At 34.2% G+C, this 18350-nt stretch overlaps 1 protein-coding gene across 6 annotated transcripts in view; it reads left to right on the top strand.

The window, feature by feature from the left end:
* PIK3C2G (phosphatidylinositol-4-phosphate 3-kinase catalytic subunit type 2 gamma) overlaps positions 1–18350 on the top strand; it is a gene marked incomplete at its 5' end in the record, with an annotated part of 317069 nt that overhangs the window by 227437 nt on the left and 71282 nt on the right. For all 6 annotated transcript variants that reach the window (XM_082636498.1, XM_082636497.1, XM_082636496.1 and 3 more), the window contains 3 exons: positions 8033–8222; positions 8741–8862; positions 12515–12623. In XM_082636498.1, the coding sequence (XP_082492624.1) occupies positions 8033–8222; positions 8741–8862; positions 12515–12623 (421 nt within the window). The remainder of the gene's footprint in view (positions 1–8032; positions 8223–8740; positions 8863–12514; positions 12624–18350) is intronic.

The following is an 18350-nucleotide window of genomic DNA, read 5'->3' as shown; positions in this document are numbered from 1 at the left end:
GAGAAAACTCAGAAATGAAGTGATTGAACCCCAAAAAAATTAGAAAATAAAAGAAAGAATACTTTTAAAAATACTAAACTACAAAGAACACAGAAGAAAATAAAAAGAGCACAATAGATAATACCTCCAGATAAAAAAAAGATGAAAAAAAAAACAAAGGAGGACCTTTAAAACAAAAAGAAATGAAGTCAATAAAGATCCAGTATACATATAAAGAATTTCCTGAAAATAAAACCAGCGTAATATATCATAAAAATATCAAGAAAGGCCTAAAGTTCAGCATGTGCTATGAGCCATGTGGCTGACAAGGTCTTGTCCTCCGGCTAGGTGTCAGGCCTGTGCCTCTGAAGCAGGAGAGCCGAGTTCAGGACATTGGTCCACCAGAGACCTCCCAGCTCCACGTAATATCAAACAGCAAAAGCTCTCCCAGAGATCTCCTTCTGAACGCTAAAACGCAGCACCTCTCAATGACCAGCAACCTATAATGCTGGACACCTTATGACAAACAACAAGCAAGACAGGAACACAGCCCCACCCATTAGCAGAGAGGCTTCCTAAAATCATAATAAGTTCACAGACACCCCAAAACACACCACTGGACACCGTCCTGCCAACCAGAAAGACAAGATCCAGCCTCATGTACCAGAGCACAGGCACCAGTCCCCTCCACCAGGAGGCCTAAACAACCCACTGAACCAACCTTAGCCACTGAGAGCAGACACCAAAAACAACAGGAACTAAGAACCTGCAATCTTCAAAAAGGAGATGCCAAATACAGTAAGTTAAGTAAAATGAGAAGACAGAGAAACACACAGCAGATGAAGGAGCAAGGTAAAAACCCAGCATACCAAACAAATGAAGAGGAAATAGTCAGTCTACCTGAAAAAGAATTCAGAGTAATGATAGTAAAGATATCCAAAATCTTGGAAATAGAATGGAGAAAATACAAGAAATGTTTAATAAGGACTTAGAAGAACTAAAGAGCAAACAAACCATGATGAACAACACAATAAATGAAATTAAAAATTCTCCAGAAGGAATCAATAGCAGAATAACTGAGGCAGAAAAAGGGATAAGTGACCTGGAAGATAAAACAGTGGAAATAACTGCTGCAGAGCAGAACAAAGAAAAAAGAATGAAAAGATTGAAGGCAGTCTCAGAGACCACTGGGACAACATTAAACGCACCAACATTTGAAATATAGGGGTCCCAAAAGAAGAAGAGAAAAACAAAGGGACTGAGAAAATATATGAAGAGATTATAGTTGAAAACTTCCCTAATATAGGAAAGGAAATAGTCAAACAAGTCCAGGAAGCACAGAGAGTCCCATACAGTATAAATCCAAGGAGAAACATGCAAGACATGTATTAATCAAACTATCAAAAATTAAATACAAAGAAAAAATATTAAAAGCAGCAAGGGATAAACAACAAATAACATACAAGGGAATCCACAAAAGGTTAACACCTGGTCTTTCAGCAGAAACTCTGCAAGACAGAAGGGAGTGGCAGGACATATTTAAAGTGATGAAAGGGAAAAACCTACAATCAAGATTACTCTACCCAGCAGGGATCTCATTCACATTTGGCAGAGAAATTAAAACATTTACACACAAGCAAAAGCTAAGAGAATTCACACCACCAAACCAGCTTTACAACAAATGCTAAAGGAACATCTCTAGACAGGAAACACAAGAGAAGGAAAAGACCTGCAATAACAAACCCAAAACAATTAAGAAAATGGTAATAGGAACATACATATTGATAACTACGTTAAATGTAACTGGATTAAATGCTCCCTCCAAAAGACATAGACGGGTTGAATGGACATAAAAACAAGACCCATATATATGTTGTCTACAAGAAACCTACTTCAGACCTCGAGACACATACAGAATGAAAGTGAGAGGATGGAAATGGATATTCCATGCAGATGGAAATAATAAGAAAGCTGAGGTAGCAATTCTCACATCAGACAACACAGACTTTAAAATAAAGACTATTACAAGAGACAAAAGAAGGACACTACATAAAGATCAAGGAATGAATCCAAGAAGAAGATATAACAATGGAGATTACTTATGCACTCAACATAAAAGCACCTCAATACATAAAGGAAATGCTAACAGCCATAAAAGGGGAAATCGACAGTAACATAATACTAGGAGGGGACTTTAACATCCCACTTTCAACAATGGACAGATCATCCAAAATGAAAATAAATAAGGAAACACAAGCTTTAAATGACACATTAAACCAGATGGACTTACTTGATATTTATAGGACATTCCATCCAAGTACAGCAGATTACACTTCTTCTCAAGTGCTCATGGAACATTCTCCAGGATAGATCATATCTTGGGTCACAAATCACACACAGTAAATTTAAGAAAATTTAAATCACATCAAGCATCTTTTCTGACCACAACGTTCTGAGATTAGAAATGAATTACAGGCAAAAAAAGTAAAAAACACAAACACATGGAGGCTAAACAATACGTTACTAAATAACCAAGAGGTCACTGAAGAAATCAAAAAAGGAATCAACAAATACCTAGAGACAAATGACAATGAAAACATGACGATCCAAAACCTATGGGATGCAGCAAAAGCAGTTCTAAGAGGGAAGTTTATAGCTATACAAGCCTATCTCAAGAAACAAGAAAAATCTCAAATAAACAATCTAACCTTACACCAAAGGAACTAGAGAAAGAAGAACAAACAAAACCCAAAGTTAGCAGATGGAAAGAAATCATAAAGATAAGAGCAGAAATAAATGAAATAGAAACAAAGAAAACAATAGCAAAGATCAATAAAACTAAAAGCTGGTTCTTTGAGAAGATAAACAAAATTGATAAACCATAGCCAGACTGATCAAGAAAAAGAGGGAGAGGACTCAAATCAATAAAATTAGAAATGAAAAAGGAGAAGTTACAACAGACACTGCTAAAATACAAAGCATCCTAAGAGACTACTACAAGCAACTCTATGCCCATAAAATGGACAACCTGGAAGAAGTGGACAGATTCATAGAAAGGTATAACCTTCCAAGACTGAACCAGGAAGAAATAGAAAATATGAACAGACCAATCACAAGTAATGAAATTGAAACTGTGTTTAAAAATCTTCCAACAAACAAAAGTCCAGGACCAGATGGCTTCACAGGTGAATTCTATCAAACATTTAGAGAAGAGCTAACACCCATCCTTCTCAAACTCTTCCAAAAAATTGTGGAGGAAGGAAAACTCCCAAACTCATTCTATGAGGCCACCATCATCCTGATACCAAAACCAGACAAAGGTACTACAAAAAAAGAAAATTACAGACCAATATCAATGACAAATATAGATGCAGAAATACTCAACAAAATGCTAGCAAACAGAATGAAGCAACACATTAAAAGGATCATACACCATGATCAAGTGGGGTTTATCCCGGGTATGCAAGGATTCTTCAATATATGCAAATCAATCAATGTGATACACCATATTAACAAATTGAAGAATAAAAACCATATGATCATCTCAATAGATGCAGAAAAATCTTTTGACAAAATTCAACACCCATTTATGATAAAAACTCTCCAGAAAGTGGGCATAGAGGGAACCTACCTCAACATAATAAAGGCCATATATGACAAACCCACAGAAAACATCATTCTCAATGGTGAAAAACTGAAAGCATTTCCTCTAAGATCAGGAAAAAAACAAGCATGTCCACTCTCACCACTATGATTCAATGTAGTTTTGGAAGTCCTAGCCACGGCAATCAGAGAAGAAGAAGAAATAAAAGGAATCCAAATTGGAAAAGAAGAAGTAAAACTGTCACTGTTTGCAGATGACATGATACTATACATAGAGAATCCTAAAGATGCCACCAGATAATTACAAGAGCTAATCAATGAATTTGATAAAGTTGCAGGATACAAAATTAATGCACAGAAATCTCTGCATTCCTATACACTAATGATGAAAAATGTGAAAGAGAAATTAAGGAAACACTCCCATTTACCATGGAAACAAAAAGAATAAAATACCTAGGAATAAACCTACCTAGGGAGACAAAAGACCTGTATGCAGAAAACTATAAGACACTGATGAAAGAAATTAAGATGATACCAACAGATGGAGAGATATGCCATCTTCTTGGATTGGAAGAATCAATATTGTGAAAATGACTATACTACCCAAAGCAATCTACAGATTCGACACAATCCCTATCAAATTACCAGTGGCATTTTTTACAGAACTAGAACAAACAATCTTAAAATTTCTATGGAGACACAAAAGACCCCGAATAGCCAAAGCAGTCTTGAGGGAAAAAACAGAGCTCGAGAAATCAGACTCCCTGACTTCAGACTATACTATAAAGCTACAGTAATCAAGACAATATGGTACTGGCACAAAAACAGAAACATAGATCAATGGAACAGGATAGAAAGCCCAGAGATAAACCCAATGCACCTATGGTCAACTAATGTATGACAAAGGAGGCAAGGATATACAATGGAGAAAAGACAGTCTCTTCAATAAGTGGTGCAGGGAAAACTGGACAGCTACATGTAAAAAGAAAGAAATTAGAACACTCCCTAACATCATACACAAAAATAAACCCAAAATGGATTAAAGACCTAAATGTTAGACCGGACACTATAAAACTCTTAGAGGCAAACATAGGCAGAACACACTATGACATAAATCACAGCAAGACCTTTTTTGATCCACCCCCTAGAGTAGTGGAAATAAAAACAAAAGTAAACAAATGGGACCTAATGAAACTTCAAAGCTTTTGCACAACAAAGGAAACCATAAACAAGACAAAAAGACAACCCTCAGAATGGGAGAAAATATTCACAAATGAATCAACAGACAAAGGATTAATCTCCAAAATATATATACAGCTCATGCAGCTCAATATTAAAAAAAACAACCCAATCAAAAAGTGGGCAGAAGACCTAAATAGACATTTATCCAAAGAAGACATACAGATGGCCAAGAAGCACATGAAAACTGCTCAACATCACTAATTATTAGAGAAATACAAATCAAAACTACAATGAGGTATCACCTCACACCAGTGAGAATGGGCATCATCAGAAAATCTACAAACAACAAATGCTGGAGAGGGTGTGGAGAAAAGGGAACCCTCTTTCACTGTTTGTGGGAATGTAAATTGATACAGCCACTCTGGAGAACAGTATGGAGGTTCCTTAAAAAACTAAAAATAGAATTACCATATGATCCAGCAATCCCACTACTGGGCATGTAACCAGAGGAAACAATAATTCAAAAAGACACATGCACCCCAATGTTCACTGCAGCACTATTTACAATATCCAGGTCATGGAAGCAACCTAAATGCCCATCAACAGACAAATGGATAAAGAAGTGTGGTATATATATACAATAGAATACTTCTCAGACATAAAAAGGAACCAAATTGGGTCATTTGTTGAGATGTGGATAGATCTAGAGACTGTCATACAGAGTGAAGTAAGTCAGAAAAAGAAAAACAAATATCGTACATTAATGCATATATGTGGATTCTAGAAAAATGGTACAGATGAACCAGTTTGCCGGGCAGAAATCGAGACACAGATGTAGAGGACAAACGTATGGGCACCAAGGGGGGAAAGTGGCGGGGTAGGGGTGGTCGTGTGATGAATTGGGAGATTGGGATTGACATGTATACACTGATGTGGATAAAATTGATGACTAATAAGAGCCTGCTATATAAAAAAATAAATAAAATAAAATTAAAAATTTTTTAAAAAACAAACAAACTACAATGAGGTATCACCTCATACCAGTCAGAATGGCCATTATTCAAAAAATCTACAAAAAATAAATGTTGGAGGGGGTGTGGAGAAAATGGAACCCTCTTGCTCTGTTGGTGGGAGTGTAAATTGATACAGCCACTATGAAGAACAGTATGGAGGTTCCTTAAAAAACTAAAAATAGAACTACCATATGACCCAGCAACCCCACTACTGGGCATATACCCTAAGAAAACCATAATTCAAAAAGAGTTATGTGCCACAATATTCATTGCAGCTCTATTTACAATAGCCAGGTCATGGAAGCAACCTAAATGCCCATCGACAGACGAATGGATAAAGAAGATGTGGTACATATGTACATAAAAAGAAACAAAATTGAGTTATTCGTAGTGAGGTTGATGGACCTAGAGTCTGTCATACAGAGTGAAGTAAGTCAGAAAGAGGAAACCCAATACCGTGTACTAACACACATGTATGGAATTTTTAAAAAATGGTTCTGAAGAATCTAGGGGCAGGAAAGGAATAAAGATGCAGACGTAGAGAATGGACTTGACACGGGGAGGGGGAAGGGGAAGCTGGAACAAAGTGAGAGAGTGCCATGGACATATATACACTACTGAATGTAAAATAGATAGCTAGTGGGAAGCAGCCACATAGCACAGGGTGATCAGCTTGGTGCTTTGCAACCACCTGGAGTGGTGGGATAGGGAAGGTGGGAGGGAGATGCAAGAGGGAGGAGATATGGAGATATATGTATATGTATACCTGATCCACTTTGTTATAAAGAAGAAACTAACACACCATTGTAAAGCAATTATACTCCAATAAAGATGTTTAAAAAAACTATCAAAACTGAATTGTATATTTAGTATTTTAAGAAATACTAACATCATAATTCAAGAAGTTTTCTGGAAAATGAAAAGTCTTGAAATTACATATTGAAAGGACACTTTGCATATTGAGAAAAGTTACCCTGAGTAACAAACCTGAAACATATTTTTGGAAAAACTATTGGACTTTTAGGGGGAAAAAAACTTCCTTTAAGCATCTAAGCAAAAAGTTCAAGTCATTTATAAGGGAAAGAATTTCAGTATGTCATCAGAGTTTTGGACAGTAATCCTTTATTCCAAAAGAAAGTTAAACAATATTTTTATGACCCTCAAAAAAGAAAATGTGAGCCAAGGGTGTTTTAGCCAGTAAAATTGACTTTCGAGTATAAAGGCCACAGAAAAACTGTTATCAACACCCAGAACTCAGAAACTTATTTCCTTGAGCACTTCCTGAGGAATTTATCAGAAAATGACCATCAGATAGTCAAAATGACTGGAGGGATGTGACATAAAGACTTGTAGAGCAGATAATATTTAATGATAGAAGAGAGACTATAATATGTATAGTATAGATACCATATGATGTGGATAGAATAGCACTATAAAAAATGGAAGTGGAATAGGAAGCACATATGAAAAGTGGAATGAGCATAATGTTTGCTTTATTGTATTAACTGGAATAAAAAGGATAACACTGCAAGTCATACTGGACAAGATGGTGCAGAGAGGATAAAGGATATTATCTAAAGATATTTATTACACCATTAGAACACAATTGCAAACCTTCTTAAATACAAATAATAATAATAAAGCGGAGACAAACCAAAACCAAACCGAAAAAAGGAAAAAAAAAACCAGAGTGAAAAGCATTTCATGTAAAATATGTGTATATTAAATATAGTATTATATTATACAACTTTTTTGTAAGAGAGTTGACAGAGGAACACAAATAAACACAAAAATAAAATTAAAACAGTGAAAGTTAAATAATAATTCTTTTAAAATGTTTACATATGGGGGAAGATGGGAATAGTGTAAAGAGCTCAGGGATAAATGTTGGGCTTCTTGGAATATACACTCTTTTGTAGATGTAACTTTTGGAATTGTGTAAATATTTTAAATAATTATAAACAAATTGGTTTTTTAAAAAATCATCCCTAAAAATTGAAAACAAACTTAAAAGAAGTCAAAATACAAATATTACAATTAGTTTTATATTTCACCACAAAAGTTTCTTTTATATTTGCTAACAACTCAAGATGTGAATTTGAAGTTTATAAAAATAATGTTTAATAGTTGGACTCCAAATAAATAGGCATGGTCCTTGACTTTTTCTTCCACATCTAACACAAGGAAACAACTCAAATGAAATGAGTCAACTCAGGGGAATGTTACTCACTATCTTTTCTTTTTCATTTCTCTAGGAAAATAAAGGAAAGTCTGGAGTGTTTCCCTGTTAAACTGAATAACTTGATCCACACGCTTGCACAAATGACAGCCATAAATCCTGCCAAATCTACTTCGCAGACTTTTTCCCGGGAATCCTGTACGAGGAGTGCAACCCAGTCAATCCAAAGAGCGACAATTTTAGGGTTCAGCAAGAAAACCAGGCATGTAAGTCTCAAGTCTGTCATCTTGACTTAAATATCATTTGACTACATCTCACACTTCCCTTCACTATGCTACACATTCCTCCTTATACCATGATTTTTTTTTTTTTTTTTTTTTTTTTTTTTGCTACACAACTGAAAAATCAGTTGCAGTTTGAGCAGAAGTGCCATTAAGGCTGATGTTCCAAGGAGAAATCATCATAACCAGAGCTACTAGTAGAGAACCACCAAAGAGAACAGTTTCTGCCCTGTGGTAGACTATAAATCAAGACCTAATTAAAATGTCCACAAGAAAAGAAGATCAGAAATTAGGTAGTCTGTTCCCAGCACCTAAGATTATGATATTTTTATATACTGTGTTTATAGGTAATTTTGCCTTTACAAATTGCATCTCTTATCTTTTGTGATGATTTTTTTTTTTTTGCAGAGAGGTTCTTTGTTTAGTTTACATGAAACATAATTTTAGAATGTATTGAAGGTTGATATTGCCATCTTCTGATTTTGTCTCTTTATTTTCTGCAGCTTTATCTAATCCAGGTGACTCACAGTAACAATGAAACAAGCCTGACAGAAAAATCATTTGACCAGTTTTCAAAACTTCACAGCCAACTTCAAAAGCAGTTTGCATCATTGGCCCTCCCAGAGTAAGGACTGTCCTCCACAGTGTTTTGCCTTTAGTACTTGTCCCTGAACATAAGGAAAAATTATGGTTATGGGATTTTCTATTTGTGGGCAACACAACACAGCATTCTGATTCCAGTGCCACTGAACCTATCCCAGCAGTGTCTCTATGGCTCTCAGAGTAAAGAACCTTTTGTCATAAAACAGAATAAAGGTTTTCCATTTTGTTTGCTTTCAGCCATTGATTTTGTAGACAAAAAAAATCAGAACCAATTTTATTTTTCATTGATTATCAGGGAAATTGTTTTATTTGCCTGTTTTTAAATTTGATTGTTTCAGTGTTTTCTATAAAATTGAAATTGAAAATGCAGAACAAAATTGGATATATCTTCTCTTTCAACAGATAACTGCAATAAAAAGCTCTGATATATTTATTTGCTGTACCAGAAAAACTTATCAATATCAATTAGTATACAAGTAAAATTTATCAACTCACTTTTGTTATCATTAATTATTAACTTGGACTTGGGTTATCCAAACTTAATTTGTCATTATCTTCATTTTGCAGTCTTGAAAACCATTGCTCAGTTCATGTTATAATGAAAAAATATTAAGCATAAATAATGTAATTGAAAATACTTCTGTTCAAATAAACCTTCTAAAATTCATTATTTAGAACTAGCCAAATTTATGTTATAGACTTGAGTGTGTATCTTGACCAGAGGTGTACCTTGACTTTAAAAAGGTGAACTTCTTAGAAATTATGATATTTGCACTTAGGCAAATCAAATGTCATCTTATCTATAGAGTAGTTTCTTGGTATCCACAGGATTGGTTCCAGGACCCCTCCCACAGATATCAAAATCCTTGCATGCCCAAGTTCTATACATAAAATGGTGTAGTATTTACAAATAACCTACCCACATTCTCCTGTATACTTTAAATCACCTCCAGATCACTTATAATATCTAATACAATATAAATGCTATGTAAACAGTTGTAAATACAATGTAAATAGTTGCTGGCATGCAGCAAATTCAAATTTTGCTTTTTGGAACTTTCCAGACTTTTTTTTTTTTTAATATTTCAATCCACAGTTGGTTCAATCTTCAGATGTAGAACCTGCAGACAGGGAGAGCCAACTGTACCAGAATTTTTGTTGAGTAAATGGTCCTTTAACAATATGAGTGTTCATATCAGATCTGACATACTTTGTACATGTGGATTTTTGTTAGACTTTCAGGATTTAGTCACTTACCAAATTGTAAATCTAAACAACGTCGCCAATGGATGGAGAGATACTGTGCATTATTTTGAAGACTGTGTAGTTCACATTGATGAAAAACTATACTTGCAGATGTCACAGAGATTTTGAAATACAGATGCTTTAAACATCAGAAAGTCATCAGAGTAAGAGCACGTTCAGGAGACTGAGAGGGAAGGAATGTCATTGTGGAAACTTAAAGACAACATCAGCTTTAAGAGTTATCAAAAAACATCTAATGTAATAACTGAGGAAAAGGAAATACTGGCAAAAATATTCAGTTTGACTGCAAATATTGAATTCAACATTAGTGGTTTCCATTGTACCCTAATAATTAATGATTTAAAAATATGTTCATTTTTGTTAAATGGCTGTCCTTTTATGTTTCAAAAATGTCTCTGTTCTACTCTTTTCTCTCCCCAATACATATTAGTATAACTTGTCAAACTTTAAAGTGCCAATAATCTCTCTCCATATGCCTCTTCTCGATTTTCAGCTTTAGTTGGGATTCTGTTTTGTTCAACAGCTCTTGCCTAGTAATGGGACCTAAATTGATTTTAAAATCATTCAAGCAATGTGTGGAGAGGAGGAATATTTAGTCCTTTGTTCCTTGAACAATATTTGTATGCTAACAGTCCCAAAGGAGCTCTGGCTTATAGCAATGCATACAGAAGAAGGATGAGGGCAAGATTTCCTCTGACTCCTAAATTTACTAAGAGAAGCTCTATGAGAATTATGTAAACCCAATCTGGAAAGTATGATCAGAAAGTTAGAGTCATAAAGAATAAAATTCAAATTAGTCACAGCATGTAACAGTGGTCTTCAAATCAGACTGTTTGTACCTCTTCCAACTTCTGAGAATACAGAGGCATAGGAATCTTCCTTGAAATTAATGGTCTTCTTTAAAAGTCACCTGCTTGAGAAAGGTTGATTTCCTTTCCCTCTCCTAGTTTCACCATTGCTCTTCTCCCAGCCATCCAGAATTTTATTTTGGTACACTGTCCCAGGGAGTAAAAAATCTCTGAGGATTAAATAAAGGGCAAATCAAAATACTGGTGTTGTTGGTATTGAGAAAATGAATTACTCATAACCAGGTATCAAATCTGTTTGCAGGTCGTGTGTTTCTTAATCTTTGGTGTGAACAAAATTGAGGGAGGACATGATAGCACCGTCAGATAAAATATCCTAAAAAATCATTTTCAAGAACGGATTACTATGTTATATTTGACATATAACTCAAAAGCATTTTAAACAACTGAATGACATTACTAGAGCTGAATTCCTTAATTCTCATGTACTTATTTACACACAATACTTTTTTAGTACATACATCTATAAAAAAAGGAATAGAACTGATGTTGAACTCCATTTTATTCTAACAATAAAGAAAAATAATCCACAGTTATACAAGTTAATATTTAAAACCAGCAAAATCCACCTATTTATCAAATGTATTTCTATGTTTTGATTAATTATATATGGTAATAATTTTTATGATAATTAAATCTGGATAAAAATTTTAACACTTTAAGCCTTAGTAAAAGTAAAGCAAGAGTAAAAAAGTAAAATGTCAATTATTTAAATACACAGAAATATTATTTTGGACTTCCCTGACACTTCCAACAGGAAGCAATGGATGGGATGTCCTGCAGTTGTCACATACTTCTGTGTGTTTGCTAAAAACCCTTCACCATCCCCCATGCTCCTTTGCCCAGGGGAAGGTCTGTACCAAAGAAGCAGAAGAGGAAGGAAGCAACAGCAAGACTGCAGTCAGAGGAATCTGCTAGATAGTTCCTAAGGAGATACATTTAACCAGCAAAACGTGTTGCCAAATGCTTCCCATTAACAGGTCATGCCACCAATAATTGGTTGTAATCAACGTCTAGCCCGTCAAGATGAATCATCAGATAGTGAAGAGGAAATTCTGCAAGCTAGACCCGTGGGGAAAGTGATACTTTGTTCCAAAAGACTAAGACCAGATGGAAGCATATGCTTGGTAAAATGTTTAATCTAGTTAGTGTAGCAATGTCCCTTGTGAACCCAGAGGAAACAATACCATATGACCTTCTTGAAAAATTATGGATCATTAAACTTCAGAAAGTATTTATTAACCCCCCACATGTATTTAAAGGACAAATTGTGTGGTTTGCCATAAATACAGTAAGAAGGAAAATATGTATTAATTTAGTATGTTAAATTAAATTAGTATTAATATTAATGATAGTTAAAATAGCACAAGTGACCACAGCCATGTTAATAAAACTCTCAGAATTAATCATGCGTTCTATGTTTTTTTAAAAAACGTTTTCAGTGGCCCTTCCATCTGATGCAGCTTTAACTTTATGAACAATTGTAAGATACAGATGCCAATTTTCAAACTAATGAAGATATACTTTTTTCTTTTAAAACAGGTTTCCTCATTGGTGGCACTTACCTTTTACAAATTCAGATCACAAAAGATTCAGAGATCTAAATCATTACATGGAACAGATATTAAATGGATCGTATGAAGTTGCAAACGTATGTCACAATTTACTTTTATATTTTTACATAAAATATGGACTGTTTTATGTATTATTACTGGGAATATTTTTAAATACTTTATGATAACATTTTTAGTCCTACATTTATTCAACAAATGTACAAATTAAAATTATCTTGTCAATTCCATGCAAAAACCAACCGGGACTTTACTTGAAATTGCATCTTAATATCTTTCGATCCATTATCATATTCAAGTATTTTTAGAATGTTTTTTTCAATAATTGTTTATTGTGCTGTGCATAGAGGGCTTAGAAGTATTTTGTTATACTAGATATAGTACTTTTTATAAAAATCCTTTTCCTGTTTTTTCACCATTTTATAGATAGAACTGATTTGGTATATTGACATTTTACCCAACAATCTTACTAACTTCACTTTTAATTCTAATAATTATCTGTATTGTTTTTGAATTTTCAACTTACAATCATATTGTCTGCAGATAACAAGAGTTTATTTTTTCTTTCCAATATTCATATATTGTATTTCTTTTCCTTGCTATTTTGTGCTCTCTAGAGCTTTCAATAGATATTGAATTGAAGTGGTAATCGTGGATATACCTACATTATTCTTGAATCCAGGGAAGAAGTGTCTAATATTTCCTCATTAAGTATGTAGATTTTGTATGTACCCTTTATTATTTTGTTTCCTTCTATTCCTATGTTGCCAATAGCTTTTACAAAGAAGGTTGAATGTATCAAAAATTTTTTTCTGAATCTACTGGGCTGCACAATGATCACCAATAATCCTATTTTTCTCCTTTACTCTGCTAATGTGGTGAATTACACTGAAGAACTTTCTAATTTTAAACAAATTTGCATTACTAGGGTAAACTCTACATGGACGTAATGTATTATACTTTTTATGTATTATTGGATTTGATTTAACATTTTCTTTAGCATTTGTTTTCATCTTTATGACAGAGATTGGCCTGGAGTTTTTCCTTCTTACAAAGTCATTACCAGGTTTCAGAATCAAGAACATGCTGGACTCATAATATTAGTTGCAAAGAGTTATTGCTTTTTCCCTACTCCCTGGAAAAGTTTGTATAAAATTGGTTTTATTTCTTTAATTTGTAAAGTCATATAGGTCTGGAGATTCAATTTATTTAAGAGCTATAAGACATTTCACGTTTCCTATTTCTTCTTGGGTCTCTTTGTTAAGTTACATTTCTATAGGAATTTGTGCTAATTTATTGGCATAAAGTTATTCATAATATCCTATCATAATCTTTTTAACATTTATAGGATCTGAAAAGGTATTCACTCTTCGATTTCTCACACGTATTTCCTGATCCATACTTCCAGAGGATTATGAATTTTACCAATTTTTGTAAGGAATGAAATGTGGGATTTATTGACCCTCTCAATTGTATTATTTCTCTGTTTCACTTATTTTTTATCTTTATTATTTCCTTCCTTCTGCTTCCTGTCTATTTATAACATCCTCAGATAGTTAATCTAACTTGTTTATTTTCAACCTGTCTTTACTTACCCATTTAAAACTCTAAATCCTCTCTCCTAATCAAGATTTAAAAACACCCCACAAGTTTTTATATACAGTATTGTATTTTCTTTATCATTCCTTAAAAATATTTATAAAATTTTCACTGTGAATTTTCCTGGACCATGGATTAAGTCTATTTCACCCACTTGAGTTTTATATGCTGTACCAAAAATATATATCTGTATCTGTATCCATAAATTTCATAAGTAATTATTATTGTTGTTTTTGCAATCAATATTTAATATTACTCACATATCTCATTTTCATTGCTTCCTGTAACTCTGAATTTCCATCTGGTATTATTCTCCCTCTACCTGAAGAACACCATCTACTATTCCCCTTAATATGAATTTGCTGCTAAAAGAAACCCTCTAAATTTGCATTTGTCTGAAAAGTTTTTATTTTACCTTCATTCTTGGAGGATATTTTTGCTGACTATTTGGTATTTGAGCATTTGGATAGCAGTGATTTTATTCTAAAAACTTTAAGGCTATCATTTCATTGTCTTTTAGCTTCCATTGATTTTGTTTAGAATCCATCTGTTATATTTGTTGCTTCTTTGAAAAAGTTTTTTTATTCTTTACAATATTGTTCTTTTTACTGTTGGTTTTCTGCCGTTTTACTTTAACTTGCTCAGATATGACTTTGTTTCTACTGATGATGCTTGAGCTTCAGCACTTCTTGAATTTGTGTCTTTCATCACTTTTGGAAAGTTCTCAGTCGTTATCACTTCAAATATTGTTCATACTATTTCCTCTCTCTTCTTTTTCTGGGACTGTAATCACATATATGTCTATCCTTTTCATTGTACCCTCTATGTCTCATACTTTTACTCCTGTATTTTTAATTCTTTGTCCTCTATGACTTAGTTTCTGAATAGCTTCTTCTAACTTATCTTTTGGGTTGTTTATTCTCTAATGATCTGTGTTTAACATACTGTTAATTCCATTCTTTGAGTTCTTAATTTCAATTATTCTTCAGTTTCAGAATTTCTTTTTTTTTCAGTTCCTAGTTCTTTGCTGAAAATCTGTCCTTTTTATTATTTCTTCAAAAATCGTAAGCATAGTTATTTAAAATCTTCCTAAAAACTCCAGTATTGGGACCTACTGCATGTACATTTTTATTTTCTAATGTTTCTGCTGGTTTTTAATTATGTAGTCTTGTTCCATTGTGAGCCTGGTTATTTTCCTTTTTATTGTGGCCACATATTGTACTGCAATGTCCTTTATAGAAATTGGATGCCTATGTTACTGTTATCCTGGTATAGAGAATTATAATATCTGAGTACATTAACAATCTAGGGTTGCTGAAATCCAGTTGCAGGGATTCAGATTATTCAAAACTGAACTGTAGCTCTTGTGAGGCACTATTACTGGTTCATCCTTATTCCTTAGATGTAGCCACTTTGGATCTAAACCCAAGGTAAGGCAGACTCACCAAGAATCTACTTGGCAGCTCTGGATTCCATTCTTTTTCCTCTTAACTCTGCAAGGTGGTCAAAATTGTTGCTTTACCTTCCAGCCATTCCACTGCTTCAACCTATATCAATAAAAACCCACAACAGAAAAGCTGTGCCAAAACCCAAGCTCACTTCCCCAAGACTGTCTTGCCCCAGATCCTAGCCTGGTAATTCTTCACTATCTTCTTAGCTCTCTGATGCTTTCAAGCAAAGTTTAAAAACAACTTGTTTAATTATTCCAGTTATTCTCCATAGGAGGTCTGGACTAAATGACCAAATCTAATATCACTAAAAATAGGAGCTTACAGCTGCAGTCATGCTACCCCTCAGCTTTCAGAAATATCTGCTGTTCTGCCTCCTCCCCTATCCTGTGTTCTGATGAACCTTGTCTCTGATAGGTAACTATTTCAGAGGATCTAAGTCTGTGGTCATTTCCCATCTGAAAAAAGTATTTAAGGATTTCTTGGTGAGGTTTTGGTACTACTCATCAGTGATTCTGAGTGGCCTAGAAAATTGAAGAGACATGCCAGACCCCAATTTTGCTCCCTTCTGTCATATGCATCAGAAAAAGGACTCTTAAGATCCTTCCCCATACACACATGTGCATACAACCTACACATGCACACAGCTGTTACAACTCCTTCTGAGGACTCAAAGAAGGATTAGCTCCCTTTACTATTAAATTCCTATCACCATCTTGCTTGCAAGGTTCCTGTGAGACAAATGTAAGTTACAAAGGCAGGTACCAAGCTAACAGAATCCTCCAGAGTTCTTGGCTAGACATAGGATCTTTTAGGGATTTATCTAAAACATCATCTCTAAGGGTAAAAGGTACAAGGCCTGTTAGGTTTTTTGCCTTTTGATGCAAGAATGGAGACTATTTATGGAATATCTTTAGCTAATCCACATGTCTGGAATAACTTTAATGTCACCAATGAGAGCCCATTTCTAACATTAATCATGCTAGTCAACAAGCTACCATTTTTATGAACAAAATCCTTTGACATTCAGTATGCTAATTAATATCCATTTTTTTAAAGGTGTTCAGCATGATGGCTTGATTTACATATATTGTGAAATGATTACCACAATAGATTTAGTTAACATCTATCATCTCATATAGATACAATAAAAAGAAAAGAAAAAAGCAATTTTTAAATTTATAAATGTCATAAAATGAAGATTTAATATCTCTGCTTCTTCTTCCTCATCCTCTCCCCCAAATTTAGCATGCTTTTAATTATATCAATAATTAGCATTTGTAAAATGCCTATTGTTGATTGAGTTGTGAGAGTTTAACAGAACTACTTACACTGACTGCCTCTAGTATGGGTTGCCTGATTAAAATATTGAGAACCTCTTATTTCCTCCTGCTTTATCCAGGTAGCCAGATAGTGCAGCCTTGATTAGGACATTAACAGACCATTCCTGGACTCTAGTCATTTTTCCTTTTATTGAAGTATAGTTGACTTACAATATTATATTAGGTTCAGGTGTACAACATAGTGATTTGATCATTTTTCTGCCATCTTGATTAAATCCTAGCAGCACTCCGGTTATACTTTGACCTAAGAAACGCATTTATAATATCATGCTGTATATACAGACATACTTTAAACTTCAGTAAGTTACAGGCACTGTAACAGGAGGACTACAACCAACCCCATAACCAGGACTTACTTGAGTCAAAGAACCCTATTTTTCTCAGCAGTCAATTCAACAACCTTCCTTCTCCATGTGGAGCTTGGGAAAGACATTAGATGAGATTACTTTCCAGTCAGAGTGTGAATTGTTTTAATTACATGTTGTATAGTAGATTAAGTCAATATATATCAAGGAAACCTTACTGAAATTTAAAAATAAAATATATTAATGAATGTATTCAAAATTGTCTCCTAACTGTAGGTTTGCTGATTCAGGATGTTGGCTTATTGCTATACCTCCCAGTTGGGTAATATTGTGGTTTGATGATGAATAGACCCACTTAAGAAAATTCCACAATTCAGATCACAAGCATCCTAAGGCTATTAGAAAAAAATCACAATTGTCAATAATGACTGCTTTAGATTGTATATAGTCGGGGACAAGAGGAGAAACTTAAATCCCTATCACTAGCTCCTAAGACTAGTGGTTCTCAAAGCTCAGCTCCTGGACTGTGGTTGGAACCTCATCTGGGAATTTATAAGAATGCAAAATTTCAGTCCCATCCTAGACCTATTAAATCAGAAACTTTGGGGATGAGGTCCAGCAATGTGTTTTAACAAGCCCTCCAGGGTGTTCTAATCCATGACAATGTTTGAGAACCATTATTTCAGACTCTGGTCATCTTTCCTTTTTTTTTTTTTTTCCAGTTTGAACATGATCAGACATTTGGTTTCCAATGTAGTAGATACTAAGGTACCCTACTATATCATTGATATTTTTGCAAATCTGGACTCAAGCACATTGTGCTACAATATTATTTCCAGGCTGGTAGCTCAGCTAGAGATGCTGTTTTGTATCAAAGGACAAGTGCCTGTGCACTTAAGAAGGTATACTTATCCCAGTTCCCAATGAAGTAGAGAAGGCATCCCAGGGAGTATGGCTTTCAAGTTGTTATTAAAGGGCAAATAGAAGTTAGTAAATGGAAACTGGGGAAAAATTGTGCTAGACAAGGGGAACTACAAGGACAAAGCATGCATTATGGTTACATGCTTTTCTCTTGTTTGGAAGCTTAAAGAACTCAATGGTTATATTCATTT

This window comes from Mesoplodon mirus (assembly GCF_964341445.2).
Source record: "Mesoplodon mirus genome assembly, chromosome: 11".
Lineage (NCBI taxonomy): Eukaryota > Metazoa > Chordata > Mammalia > Artiodactyla > Ziphiidae > Mesoplodon > Mesoplodon mirus.
The sequence above is the reverse complement of the archived record's forward strand: the minus strand, read 5'-3'. Positions and strand labels throughout refer to the sequence as shown.